The sequence below is a fragment of the Triticum urartu genome, chromosome 5A (assembly GCF_056163025.1).
Source record: "Triticum urartu cultivar PI428250 chromosome 5A, HENAU_Tu73, whole genome shotgun sequence".
NCBI lineage: Eukaryota > Viridiplantae > Streptophyta > Magnoliopsida > Poales > Poaceae > Triticum > Triticum urartu.
In genome coordinates, this window is record NC_141877.1 from 500,857,181 (window position 1) to 500,871,140 (window position 13,960).

The 13,960-nt window shown below is 47.4% G+C and overlaps 1 protein-coding gene across 1 annotated transcript; it reads left to right on the forward strand.

Moving 5' to 3' along the window:
- Positions 1-7,903: 7,903 nt before the first annotated feature.
- LOC147972274 (uncharacterized) lies at positions 7,904-10,859 on the forward strand. Its single transcript, XM_087524283.1, has 5 exons — positions 7,904-8,219; positions 8,358-8,798; positions 9,248-9,394; positions 10,051-10,207; positions 10,460-10,859. The coding sequence occupies exons 1-5, from the start codon at positions 7,904-7,906 to the stop codon at positions 10,857-10,859; spliced, it is 1,461 nt and encodes a 486-aa protein (XP_087380409.1).
- Positions 10,860-13,960: the final 3,101 nt, after the last annotated feature.

The following is a 13,960-nucleotide window of genomic DNA, read 5'->3' on the forward strand; positions in this document are numbered from 1 at the left end:
GGCGATCCGAGGGGTGAGCCTGCTGGATGTGGACTTTAGCAAGGATTTCCCCTTTGAGTTCGCCGTTCAGTCCTATGGCTGCACCAAGTTGAACGTGATGTACACCAACAATACGGACTCGGTGAAGCTCTTCCTCGCCTCAGTCCTATGGCTGCACCAAGTTCTGGAGCATTCGCCCGTTTCATCGGTAGCCCCGACTGCACCTTCGCTACGGTGGAGAGAAGGAAGAACGCGGTGATTCGGCCATCTGGTGCAACAAGCTTGTCGACATCCAGAAGCAATACACGATCATCAGCAACGGGCAGGAGAAAGACTCCGTGGTTGACCTCTCTAAGACCATCATCGACCCCTGATACGCCAACATGAAAGAAGACGACCTGAACACGTGGGAGGTACCTCTGAATCTAGCCTACATAACCTACGCGGCCAAGGACGCATACGCATGCTACGACATGTACAGGCAGATCTTGGACATGAGGGCGTGTCTGCTTCCCGTAACCGACGAGTACACGGACAACCGCAGCGTCTTGATCAAGCGTGCCAGGAAGGTCTAGATGTTGTACTTTATCTGTTTATAAGCACCTTTATCATCTGAGTGTTTCATGCATTAGCCTATGTGTCATAATCATCTGTTTTGTCCGAAATATTTCTTTTAAGAACCCATTAACCTGATTGCTTTTTAGTGGCTATTTGCTTATGTATGTAAACTAGTTCACTTGTCTGTAAAAAAACAAGTTCACTCGGCTGTCGTGCTTTGAATCTCATTCCTCCCAACATATTCCCCTCCTCAGGTGGACACAGTAGGTCTTTGAATTTTCTCCCACAGTAGGTCTGTAAACTGAGTTTTTCTCCTTGTACTTTCCCCTAGAACAAACTCAACTGTCCCACGTCTAGCCTAAAAAATAATAATACCCCATGTAATATTAACTCATCAAATTAAAATGATATTTTATTTCGTAAGTTGAAAGTTCTTACAAAATAAGAATAATAATTGTTTATATATAACTTGGCAAGTTAACTCCCAGTGATTGCGTACATAAGCTTGCAAAGATTTTACTAAAGTGCAATCATGTGTTTATGTTTTTATACCACTTCTCCATCTAGCCGAACATGATATTTTCACCCAGCCCAGCAAGTCCGCGAATTTCAAGAAAAATGCAAATGGGATTTAAACGGGCTGCATAGATGCTACATCATTGTTTCACCCAGCCCACCAAATGGACTAAAAAAACAAATGGACTGACACCTGGGTCCACGGCCACAGCCAAGTTTTTTTGTGATTTGCCAAGTAAGTCTCTTTATCAAGCCTGTTGGGCTGCAAATCTTTCAAGACGAGGAGAGCTTCATTCGGCTGGCTGAGAAAATGGCCTATGAGTAATCAGAAATGGGATGTACATTTTTAAAACACATCAAACCAGCAACTAGTTTCAAATATCTTTTTTTCACTTCTAGATTTTAAATTACATTAATTTTTATGCGTGGAGAATTTGTTGGATTTTATATTGATATACATTTATTTTTAAAATCAGTTTGAATGTGAGTCGAAATTTCAGGATTAAAAACAGTTCGGACCGCACTGAAATATGCAAAATTTCGTATAATTTTTTAACTGTGGCCACAATATGCGCTGTAATGCTAACAAAAAGAATATGGGCTCCAAAAAACCTTAATAATTAGAAAATGGGCTGTAAATTATTAGAAATAATGGCAGATGGGTTTTATGTTGTTTTCCACAGATTTGAGGCTTTCCTAAAAAAAGGTTGACGCACAAGCAGTGACTGTTGGATGGCCATCCAACGGCCGTCGTGCTTCTTCAATCTTTGCTCTTCCTGCTCCAGCCGCTCAAACAAGCATCGGTGGGACTGCCTGCTCCCTCCTCCTCGCGGTCGGCTCTGCTGCCTCGGAGGCCTCACCGCCCCACCGTACTCCCATTGTTGGCCTAGCCATCCCTCTACTCACCCACACCTGCTGTTATTCTCCGGCGACGGCAGACGAACCAGTAAACCCTTGTACAATCGTACTCCCCTCCGCGTGGGAAACAACTGCCGAGTCTTCCCTTCCTCCATGTCGTTCCCTTCCTAGGCCTCACCGTCGTCCACCACCCTGGTGCTCTCCGCGCGGCCTGGTCAATGTGGTCAACGACCGACATGCATCTGAAGTGGACTGTACGTGGAGAGGCCGACAGCTGGGTCCACGGCCGCACGCAAGGAAATGCCTTGTTATTACGTGAAAAATAATGATTCCTCGACCTGACATCAGGGACCCACCGAAAGGGCCTATGTATTTCGCGAAAAAAACATTACCGCCGCTGACAGCTCGGACCCACCAGCTATATCTTCGCACGCAAGGAAGTGCCTCCTTATTACGCACAAAAAAATGAATACTCCCCCTGTTAGCTGGGACCCAGTATAATGGCAGGCTGACTTGTGGGCCTACTAAGTTGATGGGGACGGAGGGCTTTGTCAACTTAGTCAATATGCACGATTGTAGCTCCAATGACCGTACGATGTCCATCCAACGGCCGTAGTGCTTCTTCAACCTCTAGTCTTCTTGCTCCAGCCGCCCAAACCAGCGTCGGTCGTGCCTCGTGCTCCTGCCTCCCGTGGCCGGCTGCGATGTGGCGGAGGCCTCACCGCCCCCTACAACTCCCACCGCTGGCCAGGCCATCCCTCTACTCACCCACACCCCCTGTTATTCCGCGGCGACGGCAGCCTCACACCGCAGCGAACTAGTGAACCCTCATACTCCTCTACACGTGGGCATCCACTGCCGCGTCTTCCCCGGCTCCGCGTCGTCCCCTTCCTAGGCCTCGCCATCATGCACCGCCCTGGCGCTCTCGGCGCGGCGTGGTCAACGTGGTCAAGGAATGGCTTCCATCGGATGTGGACTGTACGTGGAGAGGCTGACAGCTGGGTCCACGGCCACAGCAAGGAAGTGCGTCCTTATTACGTGCAAAATAAATATTCCTCCACCTGACAGCAGGGACCCACCGAACGGGCCACTGTATTCCACGAAAAAAACGTTTCCCCCCTGACTGCTGGGACCCACCAGCTACATCTTCGCACGCAAGGAAGTGCGTCCAGGCAAAAAAATGATACGCCCCCCTGATTGCTGGGACCCACCAGCTACATCTTCGCAGGCAAGGAAGTGCCTGACAGTCGGGACACACCTGGTCGAAGCGTACGTAGCATTGGCATTCTGGTCGCGAACGTGTACGTACATATATACTAGTGGATGTGGAGGCGCGCACGTGTCGTGGTAGAGGCGCGTACGTGTCGTAGTAGAGGCGCGCACGTAGCATGTACACATACGTACAGCGGCCAAGGTGAAAGAAAGAAAATACAGCCACGTATGTGTACATACGGGCGGGGTCTCGAACGCCTACTCGCGCATACGTACGGTCAGGGCTCGTGTACATGGCTGGGTGGGAACGGAGAAACAACATCGTCGTCTTGTTCATGGGGAGGCAACGGAATACGTCGTGTTCATGGGGAGGCAACGGAATGCGTCGTGTTCATCGGGAGGCAACGGAACGTGTTGGAGAGAACCAGCTGGGTCGGAACGGAATGTGTGGTCGTGTTCATAGGGAGGGCTTGGACGGAACAGGCGATGGTAACGAGGCTTGGCGTACCGCACAACGGAGGAAACGGACCTCCTACGTTCAGAACGGGGTCCTGTTGATCAGGAGGGGTCTGGCGTACCGCAAAACGGAGGAAACGGACCTCCTACAGTCGAATCGGGGGTCCTGTTGATCGGGAGGGTTGTGGCATACCACAAAACGGACGAAACGTACTTGTGTTGGAGCACTACGGTCAAAACGGGGGTCCTGTTCATCGGGAGGGGTGTGGCGTATAGCAAAACGGGACTCCACGGGATAATGTTCATCTCCACCGTTGACCTCCTCCAGCCTCCACAGGCTACCGTCGACATCCTCCAGCCTCCACGGGCTCCTGTTCATCCAGCCTCCACCGCGCGCTACTCCACCGGCTACTGTTCAACCACCCCTCCACCGTCTACTGTTCATCCAGCCGCCCACACCAACGGGTCCTATTCAACCACCCATCCACGGGCACCCCTCCACCGTCTACTGTTCATCCAGCCCTCCACCACACCACGGGGTCCTGTTCATCCAGAGGCAACGCCACCGCTCACTGTTCATCCAACCCCCCCCCCCCGCAACGCTCACTTTCATCCCAGAGGCAGCATTGATTGGCTTCAGATAGCAGCAGTAGCGAAGGAATCGCTCAATCGGGTTCAGTTAACATCCATCGATCGATCGATCGGGTTCAGTAACGCGTAGCCTGCAGTACAATCACTCGGGTTCAGTTAGAGCCCAACGCCTCGCTCGGGTTCAGTTAGAGCCAACGCCTTGCACACACACACATACATGTAAGAGGGAAACGCGCATCGCTCGGCCCCTGACCTCCCACCGTAACTGGGAACTCCCCGAAATTCTCCTCCCCCTCGCTTCTACCACGGTTTTTTCCGTCATGGACGGCCCAAAGAATGTCATGCAGCTGCGTCTCCGGCCCGCCCAGGATGAAAAGCCCATTTTCTATCATGATTTTTTGTCATAGAAGTAGGAGCCCACCACATCTATGATGATACCGGGTTTTGTCACAATTATCGTCATAGAAGTGTCATATGTATGACAGAAAAAATTTCCTTCGGCCCAAAATGTCACCGATGTGTCTTGTTTTGTAGTGTCTTGATATTTTCTTCTTGTGTTAAAAATTATTTTCAGAGGGTGAGGCTTGTCTTGAGGATCACCAGAAGGCTTGTGAACCTCATCTGCACTAAGGCAAGCCACAACAACATTTTCATGGTGCCATTTCAATATTTATGATTTTCTTACTTGAATGAAAGAGATAAACTATGCATTTAAATAACTATTAGGTTATTGATATTCTGTTAAATACTTGTGTTAGTTTATATGCTTGATTTACAGAATGTTTGAAACTAACTTAGTTGGTAAAGAAAATAGGATTTATTTGTGATGATAAAAGAATAATTTTGTTATGAATATGTGGAATTACTTGAAGTTATTTTCTTGCATGAGTAAAATAATTAAAATTTGCTAGAAAATATTCTGTTTAAAGTGAGGATTATGTTAACCAGAAAGGTGGCATGAGTTGTTGATGTTTATGCTTAGTGTGAATATAGTTGACTCACTCATTTTCGTTAATATGTGATGGATATGTTAGTGTTGCATTTCATAGCATACTATCACACAAGTTATTTTTACTTTAAGTTGAACCTGAATATAACTCAACTTGAACATATCGTTGGGCGGGTCATGGTGCCACTGAATCGAGTTTTTCCCAATGCAACCACATTTGCCTTATGGGAGGCCTTGATTCGGTCCATTGTCATGCCTCTGGTCGGTGCCTCCAACTAGGGAAGCTTATGGGCGTGCTCACCCTGTACCGGTAAGCAGACATAACCTTGTGTGCCTATTGTTGAGATTATGGTACCGGGTCCCCTTGTGGGATCGTTTTGGCCATGGCGGTGGTCGTTGTGTCTTTGGAAGACACGGTGCCACCCAGGACTAGCCCAGTGGGGATTGTGTCAGAGTGGCCAGGAGAGTGTCATTGCAATGGAGGGGATTCGTCAGAATGTCGTTGGTCCACCCGAATGGGAGTACGAGGCCATGGCTTCCGTGGTGTGGGTACAATGTGCTACCTCTTCAGAGTGTAATAATCTATCGATAGCGGAGTCCACGGTTACGGACACGCTCGTAGTAGGTCACACCATGGGTCGACGTTTAATAAATTTTGCACACTAAGTTATGAACTTTGCACTATTGATGATGGTGGGAAGCCACTGAGATGTTCGAGAACAAGTATTGCTCATGGTTGTGGTCGCCGTAAGGATCACGAGATACTTCTAGTCAAGACCACGATGGTGGTATGGTTATGATCCAAGAATGATCACGGTTGGTAAGCCAGTCCCGAGGGACTTTTATCACAAAAGCATGGTCACAGCATGTTGAAGTATTATTGCATTATTAAGTGGTTAATTATCATGATATTGTTTGTCGTTATGATTATGCCCGTTGTGAGCTTGCAAGTACATTCAATGTACTGACCTGGTGTGTGATGCCAGATTTCAGGAAAGTCTCATTGGAAAGGAGCGTTGCTCGAGTCTAGATCGTGTCCACATCGGTGTCCCTATGCTATAGAGTTTTCGCTACGATGTTGTTCCATTGCTGCATAGTTCTTATGATCGAGGCCCCCTTTATGTCCACTAAATATTGTACATATTGTGCAGCCACACCGTGTGTGCCTCTTGTCCTTGACACCTGTTGTAATATAAGTATGATCCACTAGCATCAATAAAGCGGTTGCTTTATGTACCAAGATGTTGTGTGTTGCCAGAAGACGTGGTCTCTGGGCTGGCAATACTGGGTAAACCGGTCGCTCTAAGCCGGGGTGCGACAACGCTTGGTATCAGAGCCACGCTGACTGTAGGCCATGCTAGACTTCGGCGTGTTACTTGGACGATAGATACGAGTCTAAGTTGAGTGCCGGTAGCATCTGTAGCTGGTTGTTGCATTGCATGCACTTGTCTTATTTTTATGCTAACATGCTAATGGTTGTGAGTGTAGATGGCTCCGGTGCCGTATCCGTGCGAGTTGCAACTGATGTCGTACACGTCGTCACATCTTCTTCAAAACTGTGGTGTCGGTTGTACCCCCTCAGTGACGACCCAGTGTATCGTGTGTACCGGGAGCGTTTAGCTGACTCAGTGTATGAGTATCACGCAATGGTTACTCTACGCACTAGTTCCGATTCCAGCACTTACACTCGTACCTCTCGGAGCGGTTTCGCTTCTACCGCTTCTCAGGCTGTCCAGTTTGCTGCATTAGAGGTCCTTGTCGAGCTTCGTTACAACGACGTCTAGATGCAGAACCACCCAGGTTTCTACTACTATCGTTCTTTGCACGACAATGGCCGTGTCCGTTTCTCTATCATTGATCCGGAGTCTGATAGTGTGGCTAGCCATCTTGCTCGTTATATCACTGCTAGCTATCTTATGATCCACGAGCTGGCTCGAGAGCTGACTCGTGCTCGCACTGCTTTAGTCGCTGCTTTAGTCACTACTGGATCTGCCACTACTCCCTCCTCTTTGGGATTTACTCCTTATATTCCAGCCAGTTCTAGTTCCCCTGATTCACCGGTTACTCCCCCGAGTAGCTCTGGCGCCTCGACGGTGAACCCCCTCAGTGCCCCTGCTGAGTGGGTTACACGTCTCACTACACCTATAGCGCCGATGATTCATCCTCCACCTGCCCCTGAGGGAGAGCACTCTAGGCAGCGTTGTCGTGTTACCTTTAACCCGGAGGTTTCCGTTAACCTCGTCAGATCAGGATCCGAGTCTGCTTCAAGAGAGGACACCGCAGCACCAGCAGAGCGGTAGAGCCTTTGAGTATCCGCAGTCATTGGGATGATGTCTGGATGTAGTAGTACGAGTCATGATGTTTCGTTGTCTGTATGAGAGTAGTTGAACCTGGCATGTTGGTTATCTTTCATGTATGAGTCTATGTATAATTATGTTGGAACTCTACTTTATTCGCCATGTTTCCTTCATCATTTCGGTTTTTCTCGAGCATTCGTTGCTAGCTTTTCCCCAATTTATTTTGAATGTTTCTCATCTCGGTTGCGTTGTATAGGGAAAAATCATAATATGATGACGTGGGGAGGTAGAAGTAGCAACGTTCGTGAGGGAACTCCTGTTCGTCGTTCCGCACGACAGGCAGGACACTCTCCCGAGCCGTACCTTCCGCCACCGCCTCCACCGCCAAATCCGCCCTCCACCAAGCAAGTTCTGCGAATGTTTGCGGAAAGACGAAATAATGATCCGATTGAAATATTAAGAAGTGTGCAAGCTATGGTTGATCAGAATGGAAATCAATGTGGTCACCACTCCAAGTTGTCAGGTTGTTGATCTCTTAGATGTAGACGATTGGTTGTGCACTATTGAGAAAAAGCTTGAGATTGCTCGTACTGAAGAAAAAGATAAAGTTCCATTTGCAACTCATTATCTTGAAGGCGCTGCATCCATATGGTGGGAAAATGCAAAAGCCATGTGGCCTGCTAATGAAGAAATCACCTGGTCAAAATTCAAGGAGCAGTTTCGGAAATATCATATCCCTACTAGAATTATGAAGACTAAGCAGCGAGAATTCCTCGCGCTCATCCAAGGAAATCAGTCTGCGAGTGCATATTTGCAAAAATTCAATCATCTGGCCTGTTACCCCCTTTATGACATGGCCACCGAAGAAAGAAAGATTGACATATTTCTTCGTGGATTAAATACGCAACTCCGGTGTACTTTCAGTATGTTTTATTTTCCAGATTTCCAAACTCTAGTGGACAAGGCTTTCATTGCTGAAAGGGAGCACAAGCTTGTATCAGATAATAGGCCTGCTAACAACAACCACAAGCACAAGTTTGAGCCAAAGAAGGATGGACAACCAGTGCAAAAGGCTCGTACCTGGCAGCAGACTCAGGTAGAATACAAGACCAATTGGCAACAGAATGTCAACAAGACCACCACTCAAGTCAAGAATGTCGTGACCAACCCAGTGCACGAGGAGCGCCAGCGCAACAATTCTTGCTTCAGTTGTGGGAAAAACGGACGTTATGCCAGGCAGTGCCCCAACAACAGCAAGGCAAATGCTCTATTCAGGCCACAAGTTAATTATATGGAGTCATGTCTGACCCCACAAAACCTCACTGGGTACATTCATCACCTCTCCGCCGATGAAGCCCAAGAGAACCCTGAAGTCGTCATTGGTATGTTTTTTGTTAATAACATACCTGCAGTAATTTTATTTGACTCTGGGGCTTCCCACTCTTTTATTTCTCGGAGTTTTGGTTCCCAAAACAAATTTCCTTGTTCGGTTTTGGGCAAGAATATGCTAGTACAAACCCCAGGATCATTAATCAGGAGCAATCTGGTCTACCGAAGTCTGGAAATAGATATCAACGGAGTCTATTTTCCAACTTCATTGATAATCATTGAGTCTAATAAGTTGAATGTTATATTGGGTATGAATTGGTTGACCCAATATCAAGTCTGCATAAACTGCACGACCCGCGAAGTCACTTTGACCAGTCAGAATGGGCAGACTACCAAATTCTATGCTCGTAGAAGCATACCCAAGAAGAAATGGCTTTCTCCGCTGTGACTAAATTGGAATTTATTCCTGTGGTCATTGAGTTTCTGGATGTATTTCCCGAAGAATTGCCAGCCATGCCACCCGACCGCGAGCTTGAGTTTGCAATAGATCTTGTTCCCGGAACCGCACCGTTATACAAGAAGTATTACCGGATGCCCTCATCAGAATTAGTGGAGTTAAAGAAGCAGCTTGATGAAATGCTCCGGAAAGGTTATATCCGTCCCAGCTCTTCACAATGGGGATCACCCGCCATTTTCATGGACAAAAAGGATGGCAACCTCCGCATGTGTGTGGATTACCGACAGCTAAACAATGTCACCATCAAAAATAAATATCCACTACCAAGGATTGATGATCTGTTCGATCAGCTCAGTGGGCCAAAGTATTCTCCAAGATTGATCTCAGGGCAGGGTATCATCAACTCAAGATTAAAATGGAAGATATTCCTAATACCGCATTCACCACTCGGTACGGTCTTTATGAATATATAGTTATGTACTTTGGTCTCACCAATGCTCCTTCCTTCTTCATGCATATGATGAAAAAAGTATTCATGGACTTCCTTGATAAATTAATGGTAGTCTTCATCGATGACGTACTCATTTACTCCAAGAGTGAAGAAAGTCACAAGGATCACCTCCGAGCGGTGCTACAACGACTCCGCGATCATCAGTTATGCGCCAAATTCAGTAAGTGTGAGTTTTGGCTCAAGCAAGTTGGATTTCATGGATACGTTCTATCTGCCGAAGGTATAGCCGTGGAGCCAAGGAAAGTAAAGGATGTGCTCGATTGGTTGCCACCCACAACCGTATCACAGATCCGGAGTTTTCTTGGATTAGCTGGGTATTATCGTTGTTTCATTGAAGGGTTTTCCAAGATCGCTAAGCCCATGACGGAGCTGCTCAAAAAGTATAAGAAATTTGAATGGACCAAGGATTGTGAGAAAAGTTTGAATGAGCTAAAGATACGGCTGATGACCGCACATGTGTTAACTCTTCCAGATATCTACCGCAGTTTTGACATGTATTGTGACTCCTCCAGACAAGGAGTTGGATGCGTACTTATGCAAGACGGCAAGGTAGTAGCATATGCATCGCGACAGCTACGACCCCATGAAGGAAATTATCCTACTCATGATTTGGAATTGGCCGCGGTGGTTCATGCTCTAAAATTTTGGAGACACTATCTCATTGGGAAGAGATGCCAAATTTTTACCGACCACAAAAGCCTCAAGTATACATTTACTCAGCCAGATTTAAATCTCCGTCAACGAAGGTTGCTTGAGTTGGTCAAGGATTATGATCTTGGAATAAACTACCACCCGGGTAAGGCCAACGTGGTCGCCGATGCGCTTAGTCGAAAGCCTGTCAGCCTAAATGTCATACTGGAATCCTTGCCTCTTGAACTTCAAGAGGAGATCACTCAGCTCAACCTGGTCATAGTTGACGCTGGCCTCGCTAATATTTTGGAAGTTGCCCCCACACTTGAGGAAGAAATCCGCAAGGCCCGGCCAGCTGACATCGATCTGCAGAAACGTGTCAACAGTATGATGGCAGGACAGACTCCAGACTTCTTGAAGGATAAATTCGGTACTCTGTGTTTCCATGGAAGGATTTTTGTCCCCAATCAGTCATACTTAAAGAAGAAAATCCTCATGGAAGCACACGAATCCTAAAAATTCTATTCACCCTGGAGGTACAAAAATGTATGAAGACCTCCGATAAATATTTTGGTGGGATGATATGAAGAAAGATATTGCCTATTTTGTGGCATGTTGCGACATATGCAACAAAGTAAAGGCAGAGCATCAGAAGCCAGCCGGACTTCTCCAACCACTGCTAGTATTACAATGGAAATGGGATGATGTGTGTATGGATTTCATAACAGGACTACCTAAGACTCAGCGAGGCAATGATGCAATATGGGTCATAGTGGACACCTTAACCAAGGTTGCCCACTTTATCCTGATCAGAACCACATATCAAGCAGAGTAACTCGCACAGCTGTATGTATCCAGGATAGTTAGTCTCCATGGAGTACCCCGAACCATCACTTCTGACCAGGGTTCACTTTTTACCTCCGCTTTTTTGGTCATGTCTCCATCAAGCCTTGGGGACAACACTGAAATACAGTACCGCTTATCATCCTCATACTAATGGACAGACAGAGCGGGTAAACCAAATACTCAAAGATATGTTGCGAGCCTGTGTTCTGGCCCAAGGGTGTAAATGGGAAGACTTCTTGCCCTATGCCGAGTCTTCTAATAACAACAGTTTCCAGACCAGTCTAAAGATGTCACCGTATGAAGCTTTGTATGGCCGTAAGTGCCGCACTCCATTAAATTGGTCTCAAACTGGAGATAGTCGTATCTTCGAAACAGATCTCATGATGGAGGCTGAGAAACAAGTTCAGGAGATCAGAGACAGATTGAAATTGGCCAAACCTCGACAGAAGAGTTAGTGTGATGCAAAGCACCAACAAATCAGTTTTGAACCCGGAGAACACGTATAACTCCGATTTCAGACTCATGGGAAGTTGGCACCTAGATTTATTGGTCCATTTCCAGTCATGTCCCGAGTGGGCACTGTTGCATTTCAGGTGGAGCTACCCCCTGAATTGTCAGACGTGCACAACGTGTTTCATGTTTCCCAGTTGAGGCGGTGCATATCGCTGCCGGAGAAAAAGACTTCTATGACTGAAATAGAGTTGGCAAGGGATTTAGCATATGAAGAGAGACCAATTAGAATTTTGGATCAAATGGAAAGAGTCACTCGCAGTAAAGTAAGGAAGTTTTAAAAAGTTCAGTGGGAGCATCACACAGAGTCAGAATCAACATGGGAACGAGAAGAATTTCTAAAGACATTATCCAGAATGGTTTTCCCAAGCAACCGAATCTCGAGGACGAGATTCATTCTAAGTGGGGGAGGTTTGTGACATCCTTGTTTTTGCCCTCCTTTATTTGACTAATTTTTCATTTGGTTTGATTTTGAATTTGGAGATTTTTGAATCTTTTCATATGGACTTAAACACTTGGGTACCCTTGGCTTTCACCCAAGTGCCTCATTCCCCATCCAATCATCATTCACTCTCTGGTTCTACCTAAAATAATATTTGGAATATTTCTCTTTAATGAAAAATATTCATTTTCCCCCTCCAAAACCCAAGCTAGTGTTCTGGCCCAAGGGTGTAAATGGGAAGACTGCTTGGCCACAAAAATCTGAGAAAATTCACAAATATTCTCTGAACCCTAGGGCACCTTCCTCAGCAAAAATATTGTACCACTTTTTGGAATATTTTTGCTACAGAAAATATTTTCTATTTTGGACAGAAATGGTGGTTTCTACAGCAACTACCATTTTACTTGCTCCATTGCGCCAGATTTTTCTTGTGCATCATCACCTTAGTAGATGATTTCTAGCCTCCAAAGCACAGCCTCCAACTCCTAGCCATTTAAACGCAGTAACATCTCAAAGTTACTGATCAGAAACTTACCAAACGTGTGAAATCTTTTCTACTTCATGTGGAGTCAAACCAAAGCATGGTAATCTTCAAAACTACCACGAACAACAAGCCAAACATGATCTTTGGACGTTGGTCGGCCTGTGGGCAGAGTTCACGCGGTGACCACGCGTGTCCATGATGCCAGCCTGCATGTCGACGTGCTCTGAGTGCCACCGAGCGCTTTGTTTTGCGCATGCTTACTTCCCCGACTGCCATGGAGTGCCAAACCATGCCACCATCCTCGTCTCAACTCCCTTAACTCCCCCTGGCACTCGCCGACGCCGGAGCTCGCCGCAGCGAGCACGGGCGCGGTCCGGCCAACGTAACAGTGTTGTCGCCTTCTCCTTGATAATGTGCTCGTCTCCGTTCGCCCATAGTCCCCGCGTGAGCTGCGTCGCCTTCTCCTTCTCTCACTAACGCCACTCGTCGCCGGGCGCATTGTCCAGGTGACGTCAGGGGAGCCCGATCCACTCCTCGCTGCTCGCCTATAAATGGAGCCACCCCCAGCCTCCTCGAGCACCATCCTCCACTCCCACACACTCCACAGACGTGTAGGTAGCCGTAGCCCGGCCGGTCAGGCCGTGGGCCACCGTCCCCGAGATCGAGGTCGCTGGCGATCCTGTCAGGTCGCCGGCGATCCTGTTAGGTCGCCACGGTAGCTCCAGCCTCTCCCAAGCCTGGGCGACCCTTCTAGAGCCTCCGCCGCTCTTCGGTGAAGCCGTTCCGTCCACATGGAGCCCCCAAAGTCTCCACAGTTCGCCGTCGTCTTCGTCTCCAGTGACCTCCGCTCTCTGTCTCTGCTTGCGAGGTTAAATCCGACGCCGTCCGGCCACCCCTAGCTACGCTACGAGTACAGGCAGGTGCGCCTTGATCCCGTCTCTCGATACCTCCCTCTCGTTTTGACCAAGGAGCCCTCGTCGCCGGCGTGAGATCCGGCGATGCTGTGACCCCCTCTGTTTCCTTCTCCCCTTCCACCTCACCTGACTAGCAGGGTCCGCTATTCAGCCACTCAGTACGCGCGTGAAGCGGTACGAGTGGTGGAGCCCCGAGGCTTTATGCCTTCTACGTCACCCCCCTAGTTTGTTTTGTCTAAATACAAATTCAATTAATTTCCAGAGACCTTCAAACTTCTATAATTCTTCAACCATAAGTCCAAATGAATTGATTCTTTTTGCATTGTATTCTTTGCAAAGAAATCTAACAGCTCACCAAAAATGAGATTTTTCTGAGCTCTCTAGAATTTCTGGTGATTTTCAGAAGGGTTCTTGATATTTT

Coding starts and splice junctions, on each gene's coding strand:
- LOC147972274 (XM_087524283.1), top strand. CDS start 7,904: ATGGAAATCAATGTGGTCACCACTCCAAGTTGTCAGGTTGTTGATCTC. Junction 8,220..8,357: donor CCAAGGAAATCAGTCTGCGA/GTGCATATTTGC, acceptor TTTATTTTCCAG/ATTTCCAAACTCTAGTGGAC. Junction 10,208..10,459: donor ATCTACCGCAGTTTTGACAT/GTATTGTGACTC, acceptor CCGTCAACGAAG/GTTGCTTGAGTTGGTCAAGG.